The 27,918-nt window shown below is 37.6% G+C and overlaps 1 protein-coding gene and 1 non-coding gene across 8 annotated transcripts; both read right to left on the reverse strand.

Moving 5' to 3' along the window:
- Window positions 1-183: 183 nt before the first annotated feature.
- Window positions 184-27,390, reverse strand: PRPF39 (pre-mRNA processing factor 39). Of its 7 annotated transcripts, none has more exons than XM_070431602.1 (14): window positions 27,271-27,390; window positions 22,575-22,916; window positions 21,994-22,119; window positions 21,225-21,343; window positions 13,431-13,598; window positions 9,404-9,569; window positions 8,600-8,707; window positions 6,466-6,630; window positions 6,026-6,152; window positions 5,158-5,426; window positions 4,294-4,478; window positions 1,730-1,804; window positions 1,065-1,185; window positions 184-809 (listed from the first exon to the last, which is right to left on the reverse strand). In XM_070431602.1, exons 2-14 carry the CDS (start codon window positions 22,890-22,892, stop codon window positions 753-755), a joined length of 2,004 nt encoding a protein of 667 aa, XP_070287703.1. In that variant the 5' UTR covers window positions 22,893-22,916; window positions 27,271-27,390; the 3' UTR covers window positions 184-752. The 7 variants fall into 7 exon arrangements, with proteins under 7 accessions (XP_070287703.1, XP_070287746.1, XP_070287712.1 ...); XM_070431645.1 differs by lacking the exons at window positions 22,575-22,916; window positions 27,271-27,390 and adding exons at window positions 21,473-21,635; window positions 21,739-21,807 and having other exon boundaries at window positions 21,994-22,068; XM_070431611.1 differs by lacking the exon at window positions 13,431-13,598.
- Window positions 4,994-5,079, reverse strand: LOC139001486 (small nucleolar RNA SNORD127). The gene has a single exon (XR_011470053.1). It is a non-coding gene; the product is annotated as a small nucleolar RNA SNORD127 (small nucleolar RNA).
- Window positions 27,391-27,918: the final 528 nt, after the last annotated feature.

Genomic DNA, 27,918 nt, shown 5'->3' on the forward strand with positions numbered 1-27,918 from the left:
TATATAAATATAATGTTAATGACAGGTGATCCCCTAAATAAATTCATAACAATTGGTGGATGAGTCTTCAGTTTTATTACAAAAATGTAGATGATCAGTTTGATCAAAATGAAAGCTTGTTCACAAATTTACATGAATATTGTAAATACAAAGTCTTCTGAAACAACATAAATTTTGATACAATTTTCATTTTTTAAAGGGATGCAAACATTCGATTTTCTGATTTGTAATCTCTATGCCATGACATACTATTTTAGTAGTGTGTATCTTTCCTGTAGTTAAATCAAAATTCACAGGGATAATTGAAACACGCAGACAAAGCCTGGTCACTAAAGGTTAAAAATCCATTTTTTGGTGGGTTTTTTTTTCTCTTTTTACAGAGAGGTAAATCCTTAATAACCAGCCCTTTATGTATTTTCAGACTCTTGTACTACACTGACATGATTTGCAGTCAGTTTTTTTCCTACCCTTAAGGCTACAAAACTGTTGCAAATGCATTGCAAAAGAATTCTAGACCACTTAATGCAAAAATCAAAAAATAGTTCTCCAATAAAAAGTAAACTTTATAAATGGTAGGAAATAGTATCTGTGGTAAGCTACTAAGTGACATTTTTCCTAATACTAAAATCATATATTACACAGAAACAGGGAAGACAAGTTGTCAAATATGACAAGCCAATGTTTACATCTCTTGTTGAAAAAAAATAACGTTATACTTTCCACACACTCCATCTGATATTTATATTTTCCCATCAAGTTGGAGGGGGAGGATAATACTGTCCATAATTCCAAGGATTCTGGTAATTGTACTGAAAGGAAAAAGCAAACATGTTAGCATACCAGAACTATGGCTGAGCTCATACAAAATAATTAAAGCAGATATGTGTAAGAAAACAGGCATGTATTCACTTGTAGAAATTCCAAGACTAAACCACAAAGATAATGTATGATACCATCTGAAACAGAAGACCTGTTTTTTTCTAAAATAAAAAAGACTGCCCTAATTTATGCTTTTCTAATAACATAAATGAACAAAAAATTAATTTATAATTATGTAAACTCACTTGATACCAGGCACTATAATTATATGCAGCTTGATTTGCTTGTAAATCACCATCAATCAACTGCACAGAGGATGAAGTTGTATCTTCTGTGTGTGCTTTTTTTTCCTCTGGTTCTTCTGATCTATATAAAAGGTCAAAGTGGAACTTTTAACAGCTCTTACAATAAGTACTTTAACAAACAGATAAATGTCACCTGTGTACATTTATTTTACTGATGTTCTCAACCACTCAAGAGTTGTATACAATTTTTTCAAATCATGAAAATAAAGTATCTCAATTACCACAACATGAAACAATTTTAAAATATATATTTATTGATTTCAGAGAGGAAGGGAGAGGGAGAGACAGAAACATCAATGATGAGAGAGAATCAATGATCTCTTGCCTCCTACATGCCCCACACTGGGTAATGAGCCCACCAGCTGGGCATGTGCCCTGACTGGGAATTTAACCATGACCTCCTGGTTCATAGGTCGACGTTCAACCACTGAGCCACGCTGGCCTAGCAAAGGTAACATTTAAAAATATTTGTCTTCTCTGTTCTTTTCTCTCTCTAGAAAACATCCTCAGGTGAGGATAAATTATATTTTTCTTTAAAGGCATTTCCACAATGAAAAATGTCATCTTTTAAACATCCTTTCCTGATTCAACAAATATGTACATACCCATTTTCTGCTTTCCTTTTCAAAGAATCCTGTTCTTTTAGGAGTGTTTGATGCTCATCATAAGCACTCAGAAGCCTGAGAAGTAATAAAAAAAAATCCACTGAAATATATAAAACCCAAAATGTTAATTTTAAAAATTTATTTCTACTTAGGAAAACAAAATATATTGCAATAGACGTCCTTTTATTTATGTATTTTTTTAAATGAGCCAGCAGCCAAGTCTGTCCTCAGCTACCTTTTTTTTATCTATTTCCTTTGGGACACCATTGCCCTGTACTTTTCTTCTCACTCTATGTGGTTCAAAGACATAGGCCTGGCTAGTAACATTATACCCCTGGGCCAATTAATGGTTTAGAGGTGAGAATACGACCCAAAGCAGGAGTCCCAGAATTTTTTATGAGCTACTGGAAAAGTGTTTTCTGTACTACAGCTGTCTAAAGCTGATGGGATGCCGGCCAAGTTTATCATTTATAATACATGGGGAGAACCTGCCTTCGAATCTACAACACAACTAAGACAAGGATCTTGATGTTTTTGTCCAGTGCAACAAGAGACCTGACAATTCTACAATTTGTATACTTTTGAATCTAATTTAACAATGCTATTGAAGACACCTGCATTTAGGATAAAATGCTTTTAAAATTTGGCCATGTGATAAAATTGAATTAGAACTAATATAAAACTATAGTATAATTGGTTACCATTGATTAAAAATATAAGTTTTAACAAAATTCTGATGTGACATATGTAAAATTGTTAATACCAGTAATCTCAGGTCAATGTTTACTCATTTTCAAGCACTTTAAATGCACTAATTTCCTTAAGGCCTTTAACAACCTGTGGGTTAGGTGATACAGAGAATCTCCATATGAAAAAGTTTGAAAATAAGAATACACAAATCAGTAAGTGACAGAGCTAGGATTTAAGCCTGTATTTGTCAGACTTCAACATTAATTCTTACCAATTCATTATACTGCTACCTAAATTTTTAAGTGCCTCATTTACTTTTCACATTATACCTTTCTAAAAATTTCAACAACATACTACCCAATACTAAAGGTCCTCAACTGTATTTGTAAGGACCTAATTGGCATCTTTGTATTGAGCTTCCGATTTGTCTGCATATTATTACCAAATTAACCATGTCATTTAATCTCAATAAAACCACTCATAGTTTCCTACTGTCAACTGTGTACACTCCATGTTCTCTGAACTCAAACTAGCTTTCAAAGCACAGAATGAACAAACATCACTTCTACTTCAGCAGATGTTATTTGTAGATGAATTTTAACTTGCTTTTACATTTTATCCTCTTCTCAGTTTATCAGTATCCAGTAGTTAATTAAATGAAGCCCTACCTCCCCTATGAAGGATGATAAATCCATTCTGATCCGGAGCCTTAAAACTTGTATGTCACCTCATACACATGTACATCCTCTGATCACCATCCCAACCAACTAGACTAAAAGCTAGAATTACATATTCCATTTCTTTTAATTTCTTCAGTGCAAAACAAACAGAAGACATTAAATATACAGGACATGAGGTGCTTAAGAGCAGACTGTGAAGTAGGTTCTAAATCCAGCTGGCACAACATTAATAACTAATCCCAGATGCACAATGTAATAGCTAAGTGACCTTGGAAAAAATCCCTAATCTTTCTTTAAACCCCTTTTCATCCATTGAAAGAATAACAGTACCTATACCCCTCATCAGATTGCTATGTATTTTACATTAGATAATTCTTATAAAACATTTAATTGAAGCCAAGCACATATATACCATTGTGTTAAAATGTAACTCACGTTAAATGATTTTTAGTTTAAAATTTTACTAAGCCATCAAGAATGTATACACACACATGTAAGTCCACAGACACAAAACTAAGTCTTATTTTATCAACAGCTGTTTCAATCGAAATAACTCTAAATTAGAATAATTAGAGAAGGCACATGTCTAACAGGAACTGGGATATTTCCTTACTAGAATCATGTAAGAATGGAATCACAGCAAATAAATTTCTCTAATAAATTTCTACTCTTCTATTTTGCAAGTTTAAATCTTAAACTTGTCCTTTTCCCAAATCCCCTAGAGTGAATCCTTGTACCATCCTCAACTTTCAGCCTTTTACAATGCACAAAGATGAGGCCATTAGGTATCATCTGCAGAACCATGTCCATACAATGGCATTCTTCCATATTAATCCATCCACCTTTAGTGGTCTATATACCAAATGTTTCTGTGTTTCAAGGTTCAATCCTTAATCCATTTCCTTTTTCATGGGATTGCTGCTTCCTGCCTTCCCTCATCCACTCATTGTTTAAAATTACCATGCTAAAATTTTAAGAATAGTTTGGAAGGAAATAGAAACCATATGGCCTACGATTAAGCACATACATACATTTGCAAAACTGAATTACCTCAGATATACCTGATGAAAAAGTAACCTAAGCGAACATTTTAAATTTAACAATATATTAATTTGTACTAATCATCAAATTCCCAACCAAAACTATCAATGCTCATTTACTATTCAAATAGATAATATATAATTAAGATCTTACTTATTAACATCTGAACCAAAATCTTCAAGAAATTCCACTTTTCTCTGAGAAAATGTAATTCTCATTTTAACAGGTAATGAACCATGTATAGCTTTGTCAAAACAATTTAGGATATTTTCTTCATTTTGTTTGAGGTCACCACTATATTCCATTTCAAGTAAATTGAGGTATAACTTTGTGTTCTCCTGTGTAAAAAGTAGTATCGTTAATAACATTTCTAAGATATTTTGATTAGACCACAGATATTTAAAATGCCCTAATTTTGATGTCTCAATTTAAAAAATTCAATATTGAAAATTGTGTATTAAAATGTAACTTGTGTTAAATGTTTTCAGCATTCACTGAATAAGAAAAAACCAATTAGCACATTGATAGCACATCATCCTAGTTATTTCACAAACAGTTATAAATCTGCCTTACACAGACCTGGGATCAGCTAAAAATGTAAAAAATGAGCTATTTCCCATACACTGCCTATCAACTAATACATAAAAAGGAGAAGAATCCTTTGGAAAAGGAGAATAATCTCACTGCTACAATTCCTGTAGGGTAGCTAACTGCCATGCTTTTGTTCTCCCAAGATCCTCTACTCTACTTAATAATCAGTAAATCTGCTATACAATTTCTAAATGTGGAGAAAATAGAATGTAACAATGTCTGCAACCTTTTAATTGATAATTTAAATATTTTTTTTAAAGAATGGCAACATCAGTTTAGAGGGACTGTTGTCTTCATTTAGTAATTAAATATATTACATACAGACCAAATCTTTCATCATAGTTGCCAAAATGAAAATTAAGAAACAGAACAAAAAAATGACCACTGGTTTTTCATGGAAGATATTCCAAAAACACAAATACCTACTTTGTCTCTTTCAATTGCTTCCAAAAGCACCTTTTTTGATTTTGCAAAGTTTTTTTGTATTTTGAAAAGATGCCGGGCTAGTTTAATAGCATAAAACGATGATTCACTATTCGATTTGGCATTCTTAATAGCATCTTGAAGCAAATGCTCAGCTTCTTCCATATTTCCATGTCGTCGTTCTAAACTTACTCTTCTCAAACGAACCATTGCCAATCCTAGAACACATTCTTCAAATGTTCTCAAGATATTCCTGGCTTCATTAATATTACCTAGAAATAGTAATTAAATGTTTATGCTTTTGTTTAAACTTTTGAAATATCCTTTAAGCCAGGTATTGCCAAGTAACAGCCCATAAGCTAAATCCAGCCTTCTGCCTGTTTTCTTAATGTTTCTTTTTTTAATTGAAAAAAGTTTGTTTGTTTTTTTCTTTTGAGAGAGAGAAAGGGAGAGATAGAAACATCAATGATGACAGAATCATTGTTGGCTGCCTCCTGCACACCACCTACTGAGAATGGAGCCTGAAACCGGGGCATGTGCCCTGACCGGGAATTGAACTCTGACCTCCTGATTCACAGGTTGATGCTCAATCACTGAACCACACCGGCCGGGCTGCCTGTTTTTAATTTTTAAAAACTGGAACAGACTCTTTTATTTATGTATTATCTATGGCTGCTTCTGGGCTACAATGGCAGAGTTCTGAGGAAAAAAGCTATACAGCCTGCAAAGCCTAAAGTATTTAGTATCCGGCCCTTTACAGAAAAATTTTACTGACATTTACTTTACACTACACTATCCCTTAACATTCAATTCCTGTATCTAAATCCAGAAGTAAAATCCCCCAAAATATCAACTGTTTCCTCATTCTTACCCTGCTGTTCCTCAAAAGCTGCCCAAAGCATATGCACCACAGGTTTCTTTGGGAGATGAATAGTGCAAGCTCTGCTGAAGACATGCCTCACTCCTTCAATGCTATGGTTTTCCATGTACTTGGCATACTACATATAGAACAGAGGAAATACTGAATAATTCACAGTTGAACCAGCCATTAAATATGTGACAGAACGATAAAATTCTATTTTTAAACCCATTCAGCACCTTTATTGAACCACTAGACTAGTTTCTGTAAGGAAGGACGAAGAGAGGCAACGAGGTTGGCATATGCAGCAGTCAAATCTGGTTGCAAGCAGACCATCTCCTAATGCAACAGATATAGTTATATGAACAACATTCAACAGAAGTACAAAAAAGGTTAGTCACTAGTCAATGTTTATAATATATTCAAGTTTCAGAGCATGTTAATTTTCTTACCTTAATCCAAAACTCCTCATAGAGGGCACATGATATGACACATCTTTCAAAGAGAACCACAACTCGTTCATGAGTCCCATTTTCAATTTCAAATTCTAAGTATTCTTTCCAGTTTTTTAATTGTGCCTTTTCCAATGGTTTCACATGAAAATAAGGTCTTTTAATCTGCAATAAAGTGACATGGCAATTAAAGTAAACCAACACCAAAATATGTATGACTACAGTAACAATGTTATTTAAATTATAAATATAATTGCAAATATACCAAAAATTTTAATATCTCATGATTTAAAAAACAAATACAAAAACATTTTACTAATGTTTTTAAATTAATTTTTTTAAATTAAAAGTCCTTAAATTCCTTAGGCTTTACAAACAGAAGAAACAGACTGTATTTTCCATTTTTTTAGTTATTTTAACAGAACTACACAATGTTTTTATATTTAGGAAATCTTATTCTTTGATTACTTTTAAATTTAACAATTACTCCTTCGGAACAGAAAGAAAATCAGTGGTTGCCTGGCCTAGGAGTGGGATGGGGGTTACTACTGCCTGGAAAGAGGCCAAGGGAATCTTTGGGATGACAGAAGAGTTCTATATCCTGATTTTGTGGTAACTGTAATGCACAGACATTCGACAAAAATCATTTTACTAGCCAGTCACAAAAAAACATACAGTTGGCCCTCCACATCCAAGGATTTAACCAACCACGGATCGAAAGTATTATTAAAAAAAAAAAAAAAAAAAAAAAAATCCTAGAAAGTTCCAAAAAGGAAAACTTGCATTTGCCATACTCCAAGCACTATGCTAAATCCACGTGAATAAAGTGATGTGTAGGCATACCCTGCTGTATCCTATATGCAAACACTGCGCCACTTTATATAAGAAACTTAAGCATCCAAGGATTTGGATACCCACAGGGGTCCTGGAACCAATCCTCTGAGAATATGGATACTGTACTATATGATTTCATTCATACAAAAGGCCAGAACAGGAAAATCTATAAGAACAGAAAGTAGATTAGTAGTACTTTAGGGCTGGGGCTGAGGTTGGGAGGTGTCAAGTGAGCAAATGAATAGAGGGGTGAGAGCTAAGGGTAAAAAGGGTTTCTTTTTGAGGTGAAGAAAATGTTCTAAAATTAACTGTAGTGCCTTGGTTCGTGTGGCTCGGTTGGAGCATCATCCCATACACAGAAAGGGTCATGTTCGGGAGGCAACCAATCGATATTTCTCTCTCACATTGATGTCTGTCTGTCTCTCAAATGAATTTTCAAAAATTTTAAAAACTGCCGAAACCGGTTTGGCTCAGTGGATAGAGCGTCGGCCTGGGGACTGAAAGGTCCCAGGTTCGATTGGTTGCGGGCACATCCCCAGTGGGAGATGTGCAGGAGGCAGCTGATTGATGTTTCTCTCTCATCGGTGTTTCTAACTCTCTCTCTCTCTCCCTTCCTCTCTGTAAAAAATCAATAAAATATATTAAAAAAAAATTTTTTTAAACTGACTGTAGTGACAGTTACAGTTTTCTGTGAATATATTATGAACTATTACAGTATATACTTTAAAAATGGATGAACTACATAATATGGGAATTATTAATAAAGCTGTTAAAAAACAGAAATAAAAAATTAGATTGTGAAAAAAAAAACACCTCATTTCGTTGTACACCTAAAATGGGTGTATTTTGTTACATGTGAAATATAACTCAGAGTGTTGTCCTGTACACTGAAAGGTCACAGATTTGATTCCCCGTCAAGGAACATACCCAGGTTGCAGGTTCAATCCCTGGCTGGGGTTCATATGGGAGGAAACTGATTCATGTTTCTCTCTCTTTTCTCTTTGTCTCTCTCTTCCTCTCCATAGAAAATCAATAAAAACATCCTCGGGTGAGGATTGAAAAAAAATTGAACAATTCTCAAAAGTATGATTCAGATTAAAGAAATGTAAGTCTGAATTTAATAAGTTTCTAAAATTGATAATGGAAAATGATAAAATTGATGATAGCAACAAATGGGAAGAACGCCTCGTTATTAAGCAAATATAAAGAAAAAGTAGCAGTATAGACATTATTTGAAACTGAAAAATACATTATTCCTATTGCTATATTTTCAAGACAATTACAAAACAAAAACACTTACACCTTCTTCAAATGTCCACCTTTTACTAACTTCATGCTCATTATAATTAAACATTTCTTGATGAATTTCAATGATTCTGTGCCTCATGTTTTCTATTTCAGTAATTAGCTTGGGAAGAAAAAGAAAAAAATTTAAAATTACACAAGTTACATAATGAAATTTTAAAATATCACTACTTACATTTAGTATTATCCACACATACTTTAGTCTTAGAATACTGTTGGGTTTTAAACTGTTACTCCATTTTGTGCAAGTACAATGAACACTACTAAAATTTGTAACAGAATTTTCTAACAAACCACCTTCCTATTATGTTTTTTAAATAGACCAGAGGCCCAGTGCACAAAAGGGGGGTCACTCAGCCCAGCCTGCAGCCTGTGGGATGGGGCCTAAACCAGCAGTTGGACATCCCTCTCTCAATCCAGGACCGCTGGCTCCTAACCACTTTACCTGCCTGCCTGATCACCCCTAACTGCCTCTGCTTGCCAGTCTGGTCACCCCCTAACTGCCCCCCTGCCAACCTGGTTGCCCCCTAACTGTCCGGAAGCGGAAGATGTCCAGTCGACCCGGTCTAATTAGCATATTACCCTTTTATTAGTATAGATGGCTAGTACATCACAATGTAGGCAAGATATTCCTTCTAAGCTATTTCCAGATGTCTCATAGTAAACCATACCAGCTAAAGAATTCCAGTTGTCTTAATCAGAAATTAACTTCATATGAGCTACAAGTCATACAACACACACAGTTAAGGGATATTAAAGTTTACTTTCTCATGCTTGAAGGATTTTTAAGTCTAATTACCTTTGCTGGATCAGTTATGTCTTCAATTCCTGACGGCAGATCATCACCAGGAGGACCATCATCACCACTGTGTCCATTTACAGAAGCTAATTCCCTTCGCAGCTGAATAAACTGTTCACCAGTTAGAAGATCTCTAGGCAAGTTATTCTGTACATGCTCTTTAAATCTAAAGACAGACAATAAAAATATATGCTGTTAATTACTATCACACATTACTCTTTCAAAGGACCTCTGACTTAAAGAAACCAAAACACAAAACCCTTTCTTCTTCCTATAGTAAAAACCTACTATTTGATAAAACAGTCTATAAACATCTTCATTTTCTCCCTGCCTTTGCAATGGAACAGAGAAGGCATGGACAGGCATAAATTCAAATCCTGGTTCTGTCCATTGTCATTTGCTTGACTTAAGGAGAGTTTTTCCCATCTCTAAATCTTGGTTTTCTCATTTGTAAAATGGCACAATACCTATCTTGCAAAGTTACTGTAAAATTAAATATAGTTATGCATAAATTATAAATGACCATTAATAAATGACCAACAAATGTTTGTCTTTCCTTTCCCACCTGCCAATTATTCCTGAATCCAGATGTTTGTATCAAACACTCCAATAAAACTGCTCTAAAGTCATGAAGAATTTCTTACATGCAAAATTAAATGGATACCTGTTTCATACCTCGAACCTAATGATGTCTTCAGTATTTAAGGTTGATAACCACACCTTCCTTTTAGAACCTTCTTCACCTTGACTCTTTGGCTTTCCTCCAAGTCTCTGACTGCCCTTTGAGGGTTCCCCCTTACTATCTGCCCCTAAGTACTACGTATTCCCAAGGATTCCACTCTGCATTTTCTACTATTTTTATATATTTCTCTGGCTGATCTTAGGAATATTTTAAATATATTTCTCTGGCCAATATTGTTTGAAATGATAAGCATACTATGACTCAAAACTGTAACTCAAGCCCAAACCTTTCTTCTAAATTCCACATTATTATATCCAATTGCCAACACTCTACACATAGAAATATAGATTAATTATAAGCAAAGAGTGTTTTGAAAAAAGCTTTATTTCATTTTATTCCCTTACACACATACAAATTTTAATAAAAAACATCCATTTGAGGAGCTAAATATCTACATTATCTCATTTTGGAAACTTATATACAAAAAATGTCTTAAACTAAGTATGTCATCTTCATCCAAAAATCAACATGCTTGGGATTTCTAATCTTGATTAAAGGTAATGCCAACAAATCAGTTCCCCATTCGGAATTTCCCACCTAACTTAATAATTAGATTCCACTGAATATCAGGTCTTAATGATTCTACCTTCTAAATATATCTTCATACCTTGCTCACTTTTCATCTAGATCAGCGGTTCTCAACCTGTGGGTCAAGACTCCTTTGGGGGTGGAACGACCCTTTCACAGAGGTCGCATAAGACCATCGGAAAACACATATATAATTATATATTGTTTTTGTGATTAATCACTATGCTTTAATTATGTACAATTTGTAACAATGAAATTGGGGGTCACCACAACATGAGGAACTGTATTAAAGGGTGGCAGCATTAGGAAGGTTGAGAACCACTGATCTAGATAAACATAAACTGGTCTTCTAGCCCTAGTCTCACAATTCTCATACCCAAACCAATACTACTATCAAAATCGTTATCAAAAAGTAAAAATGAATTCTGGCTAGATAGCTCAGTTGGTTAGAGCACTGTCCCCATATGCCAAGTTTCGGGTTCGATTCCCAGTCAAGTCACATAAAAAACAACAACCAATGAATGTATAAATAAGTGCAACAGCAAATTGATATTTCTCTCTCCCTTCTCTTTCTCTCACCAATAAATAAATTTTTTCAAACAAAACAGTAAACATGATCGTAAGCCCCTCCTGCCAAAATCATTTCAGTAGGTTTATCCTGTTGTCAAGCTAAAAATCTAACCCCTTAGATAAAGTCTTTCAGATTCTTATCTAGCCTTTGACCCAAGCCTACCTCTTCAATGTTATTATTAAACATGGTTTTCCATGTGGTTGTACATCATGTATCACATATTCCAACATTATTCCCCAAGTTTCTAAAAATTGATTTAGGCTATTGGCACCTGGATTTTTAAACTTTCACAAATGTATGTAAATGACACTGAAACTAATTTACATTATGCAAAGTCAATAGATACAAAGCTCAATTTGACCCCGTTCAACAATGGAAGGAAAAAATGTAGTGTCTTATTTTTATTATATATTTACCTTTTAATTGATTTTAGAGAAAGGGAGAGAGAGAGAGACATCGATGTGAGAAACAGTGACCAGCTGGCTGCCTCCTGTACGAACCCCATCAAACCTGCAACCAGGGAATTTGCCCTGACCTCCTCACATCAATGTTTCTCTTTCTCACTCCTCTCCCTCTAAATTCAATAAAAACATATCCTCAGGTCAGGATTAAAGAAAAAGAGAAGAATGGCTGAGTGTTTAATATACAGTGAGCCCTATGCCTGGGTTGCTGGCTCAATTCTCAATGGCGGGTGTACAGGTAGGGGGTGTACAGGAGGCAGCTGATCGCTAATTCTCTCTCATCATTGATGTTTCTACCTATCTCTCCCTCTCCCTTCCTCTCTGAAATAAATAAAAATATTATTTTTTAAAAATCATTAGGAAAAAATATCCTCGGGTGAGGATTAACAATCTATACTAATAATAGAGGAGTATGCAAGTTGTCCGGGATGCCATCACAGTACCAACCAGCAGGCTGCATGGCGCAACCAGGTCAGCGGGTGTGTGTGTGTGGCGGGGTGGGGGTGGGGGGGGCGGTCAGTAAGGAGCGACCAGGCCAGCGGGGAGGGGGTGGGGGCAGTTAGAGGCGATCAGGCCAGCAGGCAGAGGTGGTTAGGGGTGATCAGGCTGGTGGGGGGCGGGGGGGGGGGGGGTGGGGGGGGCAGGTAAGAGCAATCAGGCAAGCAGGCAGGTGAGCAGTTAGGAGCCAGCGGTCCGGGATTGTGAGGATGTCTGACTGCCGGTTTAGGCCTAATCCCCAGGAGGGGTGCTTGTGCTAGACCCTTGGAGGTCAGGGACTGCCATTACTGTGAGGGAAAAACAGATCTCACCCCCAAGCAGCAGAGGCAGTACAGCCCTACTGAAGCCGCAGAGGCTCAAAACTGTGAGGCCACAGAGGAAAAAAAAAAAATCTTGCAATTCAGCGCCATCTACTGGAGCAGAGTAGAAAGACCTCCTCAGAGATAAATGGGAAAACAAAGGAGAACAACGAACGCCATGAACAACAACGATGACCAGAAAGAAAATGAAAAATCCCCAGAAAACAGGCTAGAACACATGGAATTATGCGAGTTAAATGACAGAGATTTCAAGATTGCAGTTCTGAAAATGCTCAATGAGATGTGAGAAAATAAAAAAGCAACATAGTCATCATACTTTCTTGTCCAGAAAGACTTTCTGAGTCCATGTCAGTGGGATATTCTGAGTACACAGGAACATGGAATTAGTGGTTTTAATAGCTCTAATTAAAATGAAATGTTATCAATCATAATGGAAAATCACAGTAGAAAACTGAAATGAAATCATTTTGTTTTTTGAATATATGCAGGGCTTACTACATAAAATACATACATTGCTATTTTGGGTCTAAGTTTTTACACGAATCACAAGGATATACTTTTAGTAAGTCATTAAGTTTTACATAAGCATCTATTATGTGCCATGTACAGTGCTAGTTTAGTACAGCAGTGAATAATTACACTGAGATTCTATTTTCTCATTCTTTCATTAATCTGAAATACCTCAGACAAAAGATAGGAATCCTCTTGTTTCCTCATCTATAAAATGGATAAGGAGAACCTAAAGTCTAAAAACAGTAACATTCCTAAACATTTCATAAGATATATGGGAAAATATCTACATTTAAAAGTGTATAAAATATGATTATTGTGAAAGAAAATATATTCCTAAATATTAGGAATTAATTACCTGAGTAATCAAAGATATTTTAACGATTTTTCCACCTACCTCTGAAAATGATGACTATATAGCTGTGTTGGAATACCAAGAATACGATCATATATAGCTGTAACTTCTCTCAGGTTTCCCTGTTCATTCTCCCAGTTTATATACATTTCCCATAGTCTGTCAGATCGGAAATCTGTTCCTGCAGCTAGAACAGCGTGCTCAAAAGTTCTGAAAAATTAAATTACCTTTAAATTATCTTTCTAAGATAAATGCACTTTTAAAATATTATGTCTATACTTTGCAACTCTGCAATATATACAAATATCAAATCATTATGTTGTACACTTCAAACTGATATACAGTAGTTTCCCCTTATCCACAGGGAATTAGATCCAAGACCCCCATTAAAAACACAAAGTACCAATCCCTAACTACAGTGTTTTTTTTTTCTACACATACATACCTCTGATAAAAGTTTAATTTATACATTAGGCACAAAAATTAACTAATAAAAAATAGAACAATTATAATATATTGTAATAAAGTTATGTAAATGTGGTCTCTCAGCAAATTAGCACACATTTCTTTTTCCTTTTTCATAATTTCATGGATAGAAAATTTGCTCTTACCGTAGATTTTAGTGACCTCAGCATACGACATTGTTTTCTTTCCTTATTAAGTCGACAACTTTCACCTTTTCACTTAAAGGAAGCACTTTACAGCTTTTCCTTGGCATACCTGAATCACCAGAATCACTACTCTTGTGCTTTGGGGCCAATATTTGGTAAAATAAGGGTTACTTGAACACAAGCACTGGATACTGTGACAGCAATCTGATAACCTAGACAGCTACTAAAGTACACAGTGTGGATACGATGGACAAAGGAATGATTCCCATCCTGGGAACACAAGACAGGAAGACACAAGATTTCATCACACTACTCAGAACGGTGCACAATTTAAAACTTCTTGTTTATCTGGAAATTTCCAATTAATATATTCAGACTGTAGTTGACTGCAGGAAACTGTGACAGTTGAAATCATGAATAAAAGGGCTACTACTACAACATATGTCAATAAAACTTCCATTTTAAAAAAATTTAAAAATCAAATAGATAATGCTAAATTCAAAATAATATTCCATTGCTTCCCATACAAATAGAGATTAAAAGATAGAAGGAATTGCCCAGCCGGTGTGGAGTTCAGTGGCTGAGCGTCAATCTATGAACCAGGAAGTCAGGCTTTGATTCCCAGTCAGAGCACAAGCCAAGGTTGCAGGCTCATCCTCAGTAGGGGGCATGCAGGAGGCAGCCAAGAGATGCTTCTCATCATTGATGTTTCTATCCCTCTTTCCCTTCCTCTGAAATCAATAAAAACTTATTTAAAAAGAAAAAAAAAGATAAAAGTAATAATAAAGAAGTGTATGATAGCAGTTTTAAAAAAGTGAGAAAAGCTCGGCCAGTGTGGTTCAGTGGTTCAGCACTGACCTATGAACTGGGAGGTCACTGTTTGATTCCCAGTCAGGCACGTGCCCGGGTTACAGGCTTGATCCCCAGTGAGGGGCATGTAGGAGGCAGCCAATTGATGATTCTTTCTCATCATTGATGTTCCTATCTCTTTCTCCCTCTCCCTTCCTCTCTGAAATAAAAAAAATAAAAGAAAACAAAGTGAGAAACATAAAGGAAATAGATAAATGTACTATTATGTAATTTTACCTTACGTAAAATTACAATGCAAAACATACACACTGCAAACATATATGCTTGTTGAATGGATTCATTTAGGGGAGAAGATAGACACAATTATTACTATTAATTTAAATAATAATTTTCTGGGAAAATAACTCCAACAAGGGATCCAGCTGCCTTATAAGGTAATGAGAAATATACATGTATTTTAAAACTCTCAAAAATCTCTCCTGATTCTAAAATCCCACAATTATAGTTTATTACAAAAACATATATTTTAAGTACCTAATTCATGTCAAAAGATTTCTGCAAGCAATGTTAAATCATTAGGTTTGAAATTCAAATGAGATAAAACCATTAGATACATATTTTCAATGTAAATATTTTAGAATCAAGAGTGATTTTTAACAGTATAAAACTATACTACCTAAATTAATCTATAACTTTAACAGAATCCCAATCAAAGCTCTAACAAATTTTGGGTGAAAAGGAAAAACAAATTCTAGCATTCATCTGGAATACAAAAATGTAAAATATTTTGTGTAAGGACAATGCAGCAGTTTTCCTGAAAGATATCAAAAGAAACTAGGAAGCCTAACTGGTTTGGCTCAGTGGATAGAGTGTCAGCCTGCGGACTGAAGGGTCCCGGGTTCGATTCCAGTCGGGGACATGTGCCTTGGTTGCGGGCACATCCCCGGTGGGGGTTGTGCAGAAGGCAGCTGATTGATGTTTCTCTCTCATGATGTTTCTAACTCTCTATTCCTCTCCCTTCCTCTCTGTAAAAAAATCAATAAAATATATTAAAAAAAAAAAAAAAAAGAAACTAGGAAGCTATAGTAATTAAAAGTATGGTACTAGCTGGGAACAGAAAAATGGATCAACAGAACATATCAAAGTATATTTGAGAATGTAGTCTATGATAAAGGAGTATTTTTAGAATGCAGAAAAGTTGGACTATTCAACAATTGAAAAAAATAAAGGGTTAATCTCTACTTCACAAAGGACACAAACTAAATCCCAGATGAATGATTTTTAAAAAACTATTTTAAAAATTAGAAGAAAATACAAATTTATATATTCTTGGCAAGATAGGCACAAAAGTAAGAAACTAATAAAAGATTGAATACTGAACATTAAGAAAAAAAAGCCTCTATATGATAAAGATACCCTAAACAAATTAAAAGCTGTACCAAAACTGCAGGAAATATGTTTAATATATATACAGATAAAGGATTAAAAGTGTGTGTGTATGGGTACATGCATACATGTATATATATATTTGTGTATGAAGTTTCTGAGACAGTGAAATACATGTTATTGCTCCTGCAGAAACCCAAAATGATCCAGTAAATCAGCGGTTCTCAACCTGTGGGTCGTTACCCCTGTGGGGGTAGAACAACCCTTTCACAGAGGTCGCCTAAGACCATAGGAAAACACATAGATAATTACATACTGTTTTTGTGATTAATCACTATGCTTTAATTATGTTCAATTTGTAACAATGAAATTGGGGGTCACCACAACATGAGGAACTGTATTAAAGGGTGGCATCATTAGGAAGGTTGAGAACCACTGCAGTAAGTCAATGCATCAGACACTAAGAAAGTGGAGGGAGTTGGGAGAGGGAAATGATAAAAAGGTAACAAAATAAAGACAGAATGTTTAGGTCTGATTAATAAATGGTAAGAGACCTTAAATCTCATTTCCTGCCCAGCTATGGGAATTCAGAAACTAGGTATATTTTCCCTGGAAGTTCAGGTTATCCTTTAATGAAAAAAAACTGCTTGACATAGGAACGATATAAAGATACCGCCCTGGCCAGTGTGTTCAGTGGTTAGAGCATTAGCTCTGCCTGCACCAAAGGGTCACGGGTTTGATTCCCATCAAGGGCACATACCTGGGTTGAAGGTTCAATCCCCAACCCAGGTCAGGTCAGGTGCGGGAAGCAACCAATTGATGTGTCTCTCACACTGATGTGTTTTTTTCTTTTCTTCTTCTCTCTCTCCCCCTCCCTCCATTCCTCCCACTCTGTAAAAGTCAATGGAAAAAATATGCTCAAGTGAAGATTAACCACAAGAAGATATAAAGATACTAACACTAGGAGTCCAGCAAAAACTAGGTGGCCACTTGATCATTTTACTGTGAAGCCCTCCAGGCCAGCTAAAATTGGATCCCCAATACAAAATACACAGAGCTTCTATTCAATTTATTAAAATCTAATCTTTAACATAAGCAGAAATCCAGAAATCAGACATGACAGAGATTAAAAAAAGAACTTCAGAGGAAACAGTGCTAGGAACAGACTTCAACTATCCTTAATACCCTCAAATAAATGATAAAAAAATATGCAGAAATATAACAATAGGAAGATATGAGAAAAGGAACAAAGAGGGTGTTGAAGTGGCTGATCGATGTTTCTTTCTCATGGATGTTTCCATCTCTCTATCCCTCTCCCTTCTCTCTCTCAAATAAAAAAAACACACCCACATATTTTTCAAATAAATAAAAGCTTCCATGAGGCCCAGCCGGTATCGCTCAGTGGTGGAGCATTGACCCATGAACCAGGAGGTCACAGTTTGATTCACTGTCAGGGTATATGCCCGGTTTGTGGGCTCAATCCCCAGTAGGGGGCGTGCAGGAGGCAGTTAATCAATGTTCTCTTACTGGTGTTTCTATCTCTATCCCTCTCCCTGTCTCTATAAAAAGTCAACAAAAACATATTTAAAAAAAAAAAAAGCTTCTTTGAGGAAAAACAAGTCATATAAATATCAGAAGAATGGTATCATACTTATCAATACCAACATCAGAAGCTATAAATGATTCAAGAGATGCCTTCAAAGCCCTAAGGAAAAATTACTTTCAACTCTATACCCGACTGGACCATTAATTTGGGTCTTTCAGACATAAAAGTCTTAATTTCTTTTTTTTAAATCCCAAGCATCCTTCATCAAGTAATAGGATGCTTTTCTATAAAACGCGGGCACATAAACCAAGAAAGAATAGGATCTAATAAACTTTTTTTAAAATATATTTTTACTAGAGGCCCAGTGCACAGATTTGTGCACCAGTGAGGTCCCTCAGCCTGGCCTGTCCCCTCTCGAAATCTAAAACCCCTTGGAGAATGTCGGATAGCCAGACAGGAGGGAGCCTGATGCCTGCAGGCCCAATCCAGACAGGAGGGAGCCCGATCCTGTGCATTGTCTGTCCCCTGGTGGTCAGTGCGTGTCACAGCGACCGATCATTCAGTTGCTTAGGCTTATATATAGAGAGAGAGAGATTGATTTCAGAGAGCAAGGGAGAGGGGGAGAGAGAGAGAAACATCAATGATGAGAGAGAATCAGTGATCAGCTGCCTCCTGCATGCCCCCCACTAGGGATTGAGCCCACAACCCAGGCATGTGCCCTTGACCAGAATCTAACCCAGAACCCTTCAGTCCCCAGGCTTACACTCTATCCACTAAGCAAAACCAGTTAAGGCTCTAATAAACTCCTAATAGAGCCAGAAACCCAGGAATGAGGTAAAGACATATTCTAGAATCAGGATGATAAAGAAATCCCAAAATAATATCTGTATAACAGAAACAGAATAGAACAAGCAGTCCAGATTACAGAAGAGAAGGTCCCAGGAGGGATACCTCCAAGAGGGAAGGGGAAAAAAATGGAATTTACAGACTTCAGAGTGTAATTCTCTTTTACAATTTTTATACTAAGTAGAATATTTTTAACTCCCAAAAATAACTTACAAAGCATTTGTACATTATGTAAAGTAGTATTTAGTACTGACTACTGAAAGTAGCTGTTGGAAGGGGTGAAAGTTTTTAAATGTGCAAAGAAAACCAGGCAAGTTGAATAATGGGGAGGAAGCAATAATTAAATCCAGGAAAAACAAAAGGCTATGAAATCTATCCATTTGGAAAGATGAAGAATGAAAAAATAATATAGAAGTGAACTAAAATTTTTAGTTACCATTACAAAATCATGTCCTCAGCAAATGAAGAAAACACTACTATATCACACATGTTAAAAAATACCAGAAGCGCCCTAACCGGTTTGGCTTAGTGGATAGAGCGTCGGCCTGGGGACTAAAGGGTCCCAGGTTCGATTCCGGTCAAGGGCATGTACCTTGGTTGAGGGCACATTCCCAGTGGGGGGTGTGCAGGAGGCAGCTGATCAATGTTTCTCTCTCATCTGATGTTTCCAACTCTCTATCCCTCTACCTTCCTCTCTGTAAAAAAATCAATAAAGCCGAAACCGGTTTGGCTCAGTGGATAGAGCGTCGGCCTGTGGACTGAAAGGTCCCAGGTTCGATTCCGGTCAAGGGCATGTACCTGGGTTGCGGGCACATCCCCAGTAGGAGATGTGCAAGAAGCAGCTGATCGATGTTTCTCTCTCATCGATGTTTCTAGCTGTCTATCTCTCTCCCTTCCTCTCTGTAAAAAATCAATAAAATATATATTTAAAAAAAAAAAAAAATCAATAAAATATATTAAAAAAAAAAAAATACCAGAAGAAACAGCTAAAATATCTGAAGAGGGGTGGAAAGACTGCTTTTTGTTACAAGCAGTTTAATACTGATTTTTTAAACATTTATAAGTTCCTATAATTAATAAGAAAAACATAATCCAAAAGTAAAAGGAGTAAGTGATATGACGAGGCAATGTGAAAATGGCTTATCTATAATAATAAAATCGACCAAACGACCAAACAGCAGAATGACCGTCCAGACGACCTTCCGGATGACCACGCTATGACACTCACTGGCGCCAGGCCAGCCAAGATGGGTGCGATGCGATTGGTCGGGGGCCCGGCCATCGCCCCATGATCACCCTGCAGAGGGAGGCCCAGGCCACCGGGCCGGCAAGGCGATCGATCAATCAGGGGACTCCACAATCACCCCAAAGAGGGAGGCCCAGGCCACTGACTGGAGGCCTGGTGGGCAGGGCCTCCCTCTGTGGGGCGCGATGGATCGCCCCAAGAGGGAGGCCCAGGCTACCCCACGGTGGTGGTGCTGTGGCGGGTGGGCCGGGCCTCCCTCTTTGGGATGATCCATTGAGGAGCGCAGACTGGGTGGGCGGGGCCTACCTCTTTGGGGAGATTGATCGCAGGGCTTCCGGAATGAGAGGGCATAGGCTGGGCTGAGGGGACGGGGACACACGGACACACGGACAGACAGACAGACACACACACACACACACACACACACACACACACACACACCCCGCATATATTTCGTGCACCAGGCCTCTAGTATAAGGATATGAAAGATGGCAAACCAGGATAAACACTCCAGAGATATGTAAACTAAAATAATGTGATACCACCTAAGGATAAAGAAAAATGTGGTCTGCTATGGGAAAATGACTACTCTCATACACTGTGGGAGTTTAAAATATCACTTCTAAAGAAACATTTGATAGAATTTAGCTGTGTGTACCCTTTGACAGAATTCCATTTCCAGCATGCTCTACATAAATACTGACTTGTAGAGACATTCACTGAAGCACTGGTTATTTCCTATGCATAAGAATTTGGTCAAATAAAATATAACACCTAGATACTGTAAAATACTTCGCAGTGGTTATAAAAGTATGGTAGAGATTCCAAAATATTCTGTTAAAAAAAAAAATCAAAGGATAATATGAACAAACATGTATAGCTGTGTGTATCTGAAAGAACACACACCAAGCCATTAACCACAAGGGGAGTGGAATTGGGAACATAAGACAAAGGAGGTATAAAACGGAGGGGGAGCCCAGCTGGCATGGCCATGGTTGAACATCTATGAACCAGAAGGTCACGGTTCAATTCCCAGTAGGAACACATTTCCAGGCTGTGAGCTCGATCCCCAGTAGGTGATATACAGGAGGCAGCCGATCAGTGGTGCTCTCTCATCATTGATGTTTCTGTTTCTCTCTCCCTCCCTCTCCCTTCCTCTCTGAAATCAATAAAAATATACTATAAATAAATAAGTAAATGAAAGGGGAATTTATTATGTTTTTTTATATAATCATGCATATATTTATTACATGTATTCTTTTTAAGTAGAGAAATTATATGGAATTTAAACTTTTGGTTTAGCATTCACAAATAGTTCCATTATCAATATAAGAATAACTGATTTATAATTTATATCTTTGAACACATGTGATTAACAGAGTTTCACATACCCTCTTATTGTACTGTTTGTCTCAGAATCCCCAGGATCCAATGTTTCTTTTAAGAAGTTTATATAATGTATCCAAAGGTCAACACTAAGAGGTATTGCCTGAAGCCCCCGTCGATACACCTAAGAAAAAAACAACAAAACTGTACTTCAAATATTTAATTATTTCTTAACAGAGAGGTAACACTGTGTTATCCGGTGAACCTTAGAAATACTAATTACTGGAATTTTGTTTAAATAATCTACCATTACCATTTGGGTGGAGGTTGGATAGAACATGGCAATGTTCTGATCCCCACGTGCAGAGTCTTGATCTTCAAAGCGCAGCAGTCCCTGCATTCTGACCGGGTTGTGTGGGCAGGCTTTGGGTTACAGACCATAGGGCACAGACCCATTAGAGCACCAATGACAGCGTCTGACCAAAAATGCAATAAGACGTAGCAAATGTGACTAGCAAACCAACTATATTGTTTGGAAAATGAGAAATAAATGTAAGTGAGAGAAAAGCCCTGCCCTACTTGTTAAGCTGCAGTGTAATACAGAGGCTTGCACTGCAAAGCTTGACAAACTGTAGAGGTTTAACGCACCTGCCAACAAAGAGAGAAAATATTAGCTACAAATGCCACAAGAGTGACAAATGCAAATAAAATACCCTATAAAATTGTTTGACCACAAATCGTAGGTACTGCCAGCCAAAGAAAAAAAAAAGTCTTTGTTTTGTTATTTGGCTTACAGTACCTAATGGAAATTATTTTACTCAGTGATGTACGCACCTCGTCTGATTGTTTAATGTTGTCATGCCGCTTTTCAAGGTCTGCATACTTTTTCCAGTAACCATAGCAATACGGATAGTGTATGAAAAATTTGTCAAATGCTTTCCTGGCAGCCATCAAGTGATTCTGATGAAAATAAAATGAGGTGTTTAAATATCTTGGAAGTTTCTGTCACAAAAATATTTATTATTCCTTTCAAATGTATTATCTCAAATAAAAGAAATGGCAGGTTTAAAGACCACACACACACCCCGCAGTCCTTTTCCCTATGAATGCAATCTTATCCTTTGAAACAGAGAAACTAATTCTGTTAAACTACAAGGTAACCATTTATTCACAGATTTTATACAGATACACACATGCACAGCACTTACTACAAACATTATACTTTGACTCTACTAAAACTAACTTTTCACTACACACCAATGCAATTTTTTGAAGTTAAAAAAGTGTAAATATCCAATGTGATGCAACTTAATCTGAAAAGTATAAAAAAGCAACTTTAATTACAAAACAATAAGGCCCAGTCTAATAATGACTTGATTAATCTGTTCCTTTAGTCCCATTTAAAAGTTACTAACCTCCTGTTCTACATACTGAAGCAAATATACCCAGCCTGTAAAATCCTGAGGATTATTTTCTACAGTTTTCCAAAACTTTTCATATTCTGGAGGGAAATTTGCTTCTGTTTCTGCCACTGGAAGGTCCACAGCATTTGCTATTTCATTTTCATCTGTAGTTGCATTCACATTAGGAGATCCATCAGGTGACTGTTCCATTTCCGTGACATTCATAATTTCAGTACTGAAATCAGCAGACTGTTCTACCACTACCTCAGAACTGTTGCCTGTGCTGCCATTACTAGAATTTCTGTACTCATCCATGTGAGAATTTTGCATAGCTGTTTGTCTTCAGTTAATGATCTGTAGAAACAAAAATAAAGAAAAACATCTTCCAAATGTTTATTTAGCATCATCAAAACCACCCTTTTTTAAAAATGATTTTTAGAGAGGAAGAAAGAGAGAGAAACATCAATGTGAGAGCAAAACATTAATCAGCAGCCTCCTGCATGCCCTTACCGGGGATCAAACCTGCAACAGAGCATTTGCCCTGACCAGGAATTGAACCAGCAACCTTTCAGTGCATGGGATGACACCCAACCAGCTGAGAAGCACCAGTAAGGGCAAAACCACCTTTTTATAAAACACAAGCTATCATTAGTTATTAAAGAAATATAATAATTTTCCAAAAATCTATTTTATTGTTGGGTGTTCAAATAAACACTAAATAACTAAGGACATAGTTCCTTCATCCATAAAGCAAGTGAGGTTTGTGCCTGCTCCCTAAAGAAGCAATCATATCTGAATTCCATGTTTCTTAGCTAGCTAAAATTATAAAATTCAATGTCTGGATACCATCTTGCTATTAACCCTGGAAAACAGCAATGTCTTCAATATCTGTTCTGAAGGCTAAAGGGAAAATAACAAAAATTCTGATCATGGCCCTAGCCAGTTTGGCTCATTGGATAGAGCGTCGGCCTGGGGACTGAAGAGTCCCAGGTTCGATTCCAGTCAAGGGTATTACCTTGGTTGCAGCCACATCCCCAGTAGGTGGTGTGCAGGAGGCAGCTGATCGATGCTTCTCTCTCATCGATGTTTCTAACTCTCTATCCCTCTCCCTTCCTCTCTGTAAAAAATCAGTAATATATATTTTTTTAAAAAATTCTGATCATGGATATAAACGTTTTAGAGGGAAATTCATCACTTAGCTCAGGATAAAGTTTTAGAAAAGAAAAGGTTACATTGTTGAAATATATTAATACATTTACAATAAAATTTGAATCCTAGCACCTAGGTTTGATTTTATTTTAGAAAATATAAATAAAGGTATTAAAAAATTATAAGAGCCCTGGCCGGAGTAGCTAAGTTGGTTTGGCATCGTTTGTGCACCAAAAGGTTACTGATTCGATTCCTGGTCAGGGCATATGCCCAAGTTATGGGCTCAATCCCCAGTAGGGGGTGTACATGAGGCATCAGATTGATGTTCCACTCTCAAATAGATGTTTCTCTCTCCCTCTACCTTCTTCTCTCTCTAACTATCAATAATATATATATATGTATATATATATATATATTTTAATTACAAGAGTGACTTCTAAAGTGAATGTTATTAAAAACATATTTGTGCCGAAACCGGTTTGGCTCGGTGGATAGAGCGTCAGCCTGCGGACTGAAAGGTCCCAGGTTCGATTCCGGTCAAGGGCATGTACCTGGGTTGCGGGCACATCCCCAGTAGGAGATGTGCAGGAGGCGGCTGATCGATGTTTCTCTCTCATCGATGTTTCTAACTCTCTATCTCTCTCCCTTCCTCTCTGTAAAAAAATCAATAAAATACATTTTTTTAAAAAAATAAATAAATAAAAACATATTTGTGCAAGTTCTATCATCTGGATAGTAATTATATAAAATTGTTCAAATTAAGTCATCTCATTGTTAAGGCCACCCTGTATAATGGGTTGCAGTCAAAATATTTGAAAAACATTGCTACACTATTACTATGATAAATTAATAATACTAGAATATTAAATTCAGTGAGAACAGAGACCTTGGTTTTGTTTATACCTTTAACTTTTCATTTAGTTATGACATATACTTTTGACTAACATTATACTTTATACATTATACTTTTGACTAACAATTCTACCTACCAACGTAAAATTTGGAGGATGACTTAAATAATCCACACATAATTAAAGATGGGAAGCTTGCCCTGACTGGGTGGCTTGGAGTGTAGTACATACACCAAAAAGGTTGCAGGTTCGATCCCCAGTCGGGGCACATATGAGAGGAAACTGACTGATGTTTCTTTACTTCTCTCTCTCTCCCTTAAAAAAAAAAAAAAAAAATCAATAAATGATGTATCCTCAGGTGAGGGAAAAAAAAGGCAATTGTTAATTTTAAAAATACAGTAAGTTTGATCGAACACCTTTTTTTAAACTCTATATTTATGCCTATAGAGGTTAAGTGATTATTCTTTTCATAAACAGAGCAACACATAAAAATCTGAAGATGTTACTAAGGACTGAAAGTCAGAAGTTTGAGCAAAACAAATAAACTAACTTTGCAATCTACAAGTTACTCTGTGCTTCATCTGCAGATAAGCTAATTTTAAGGCTCAGGATGTTAGGAAAAGATACTATCATAAAAACTGGTTTTTAGCAACTGTTTTCAGAGACTACTTAGTCACAGATTATGTTCCAGAAATTGGAAACAAACACACACACACACACACACACACACACACACACATCTGTATCACTCAGGTGTTGTTTTTTAATCCTCATCTGAGGATATGTTTTTTTCTTTGATTTTAGAGAGAGGAAGGAAGAGGGAGAGAGAAACACTGATATCTCCCTAATGCACCCTGACCAGGGATCAAATCCAAAACCCAGGTATGTGCCCTAACTGGGAATTGAACCCTTGACCTTTCCGTGTGTACCCATGATGCTCCAACCAACTGAGCCACACTAGCCAGGGCAATCACTCAGGTTTTTTAGGGGAAAACAATCATCATTTGGCTAGAACTACCACTTTCCTCTTTGGCTATTTAAAAAAAAAAAAAATCCTGTTTAATGCAGAATTGTTAACATACCACAGGAGGTTCTGTTCTTTTGCTTGAAAAACACAAACACAGGTTTTATCATTTGATTTATAAAATTCTTTTTCTTATTCAAATATAAGTAAAAACAGTAGCACACAGTGACACTAAAAAATTTCTGCTTTTCAATTAGCCATCTTTGGTCAACCTCTATTTTAGAGTTCGCAATCTAAGAAACAAGTCTTCAGTAGAATTCCTTTTGTTCACGTTTTCCCCATCAAAGTCTGTAGAGTGGAAAGTTCCAACTTTTGCAACCCCAGTGTAGTTATAAATACGGTGGGGGGGGGGGGGGGGGAATACCCCACAGTAGTTGCTTTTTTTTTTCAAGCCACTTAAGCTCCTATGGAGCCCAAAACACCCAAGTTCCAAAGTGAGCTCCATATTCATAATTCCATGATAAAGCTTGCTTCCTTAAGTTTCAACCTTCCTTGTAGAAAAGTTTAAAGTATTCCTAAACAGATTGGATCAGTTGCCAAATAACTTGAAGTCCTCAAAGAGGAGGTACCGTGAATATCAAACTAAAATGTAACAATCTCTGCCCTGACCGGTTTGGCTCAGTGGATAGAGCGTCAGCCTGCGGACTCAAGGGTCCCGGGTTCGATTCCGGTCAAGGGCATGTACCTTGGTTCCGGGCACATCCCCAATGGGAGGTGTGCAGGAGGCAGCTGATCGATGTTTCTCTCTCATCGATGTTTCTAACTCTCTTTCTCTCTCCCTTCCTCTCTGTAATAAATCAATAAAATATATATATTTTTTAAAAAGTAAATCTCATAACACAAAATCATCATCCTCAATCACACGTTAAGAGCAGCACTATTTAAGTTAAGCAAGACATCATTCTTAAACAGATCTCTTCAAAAGATCCTTAATGTCGCCCTGGCCGGTTCGGCTCGGTGGATAGAGCCTGGCCTGCGGACTGAAGGGTCCGGTTGGATTCTGGTCAAGGGCACATGCGCGGGTTGCGGGCTCGATCCCCAGGAGGGAGCGTGCAAGAGGCAGCTGATCAATGATTCTCACTCATCATTGATGTTTCTATCTCTCCCTCTCCCTTCCTCTCTGAAATCAATAAAAATATTTTTTTTAGAAAAGAACTTTAACGTCTAGTTTTTCTGCTTCTATTCTATCCTGCCAAAAGCTTCCACTTAATTTTGAGGTGCTGTGACTCCGGGCCCCAAAGATTTAGCTTATGCCGTCAGAATACGGAACGCGTCCTACAAGGCGCCTAAATTAAGCTTTATTAACAGAATTTGTATTTTCCCAATGTTCTGGGGTCTGCTACGGAGCCCTTCCAGTTCCAGTCGTCCCAGCCACACTGGTTTCCAGCTCTTGGGAAAGCAAGGGCTCCGGGCTTACCCCCAAATCGCTTCCTCAATCACGTGGAGGCCCACATTTCCAGGCCCGTCTGAGAAACGTTTAGTCTAAGAAAAGAAACCTCGCACTGCTCCACCCAACAGGTGGGGAGGCCAGAGGAATGGACAGCTGGGCGCCCAGGCCGGGCCAGGCCGCAACACGGCGGGAGGGAGGCCCGGCCCGGCCCGGCGCGGCCTGAAAGCAGGCAGGCCCCCGCCAGCCCAGCCTCCCGCCCCCTCCGCCTATTCCCAGGCGCCCACCCCAGCTGACCTGACGGTGGAGGCGACTCAATGCCATGAGCCGCAGACTGGGCGACGATGGCACTTCCACGGTCTCCGTGCCCACAGCCGCCGCTGCACCGCCACCAGCGCCACAACACCTTCCCTGGAGAGAGCGCGCCGCGCATGCGCCGAGTGGTTGGGACGCGAGGGAGTCACGTGATCGCGCGGGGTGCGTCCCTGCTTCGTTCCGGATCCAAGAGCCCAGCCCCGCCCCGCCCCGCCCCCGGGCTCCAGAGGCTGACGCAGCTGCTCGTCCAGTTTCCTTCCTCAGTGAATTCTTCCCAAACTGTAAGTGTAGTTAGGGCCTTCCACACCCCTGATCTTAAACACAGCCAGCGCTTAGCCCTGCCCTTGCCCTCCAAAGAAAGAAATTGTTTTTCTTTTTGGGCAAACCTAATGTTTCCCAACAACTGTTCAGGTTTTACCCCTCTACCTAAAAATGGACAGAAATTAAGACTTAAAACCCCTGTGGCCTCGCCAGTGTGCCTCAGTGGTTGAGCCTCGACCCATGAACCAAAAGGTCCCCGGTTCAATTCCCAGTCAGGGTACATGCCCGGATTCTGGGCTCAGTTCCCAGTAGGGGGTGTGCAGGAGGCAGCCCATCAATTATTCTCTCTCATCATTGATGTTTTTACCT

Source organism: Myotis yumanensis, unplaced genomic scaffold (genome assembly GCF_028538775.1).
Source record: "Myotis yumanensis isolate MYYU_CA2020_CCGP unplaced genomic scaffold, mMyoYum1.0.hap1 SCAF_1, whole genome shotgun sequence".
Lineage (NCBI taxonomy): Eukaryota > Metazoa > Chordata > Mammalia > Chiroptera > Vespertilionidae > Myotis > Myotis yumanensis.

Bases quoted from the DNA above. Each gene is read 5' to 3' on its own strand.
- PRPF39 (XM_070431602.1), bottom strand. From the start codon at position 22,892: ATGCAAAATTCTCACATGGATGAGTACAGAAATTCTAGTAATGGCAGC. The intron at 1,805-4,293 runs GTAAGATCTTAA...ATTACTTCTCAG, and splicing joins TTTGGTTCAGATGTTAATAA to GCTTCTGAGTGCTTATGATG. The intron at 810-1,064 runs GTGAGTTTACAT...TTTTCCTTTCAG, and splicing joins ATTATAGTGCCTGGTATCAA to TACAATTACCAGAATCCTTG.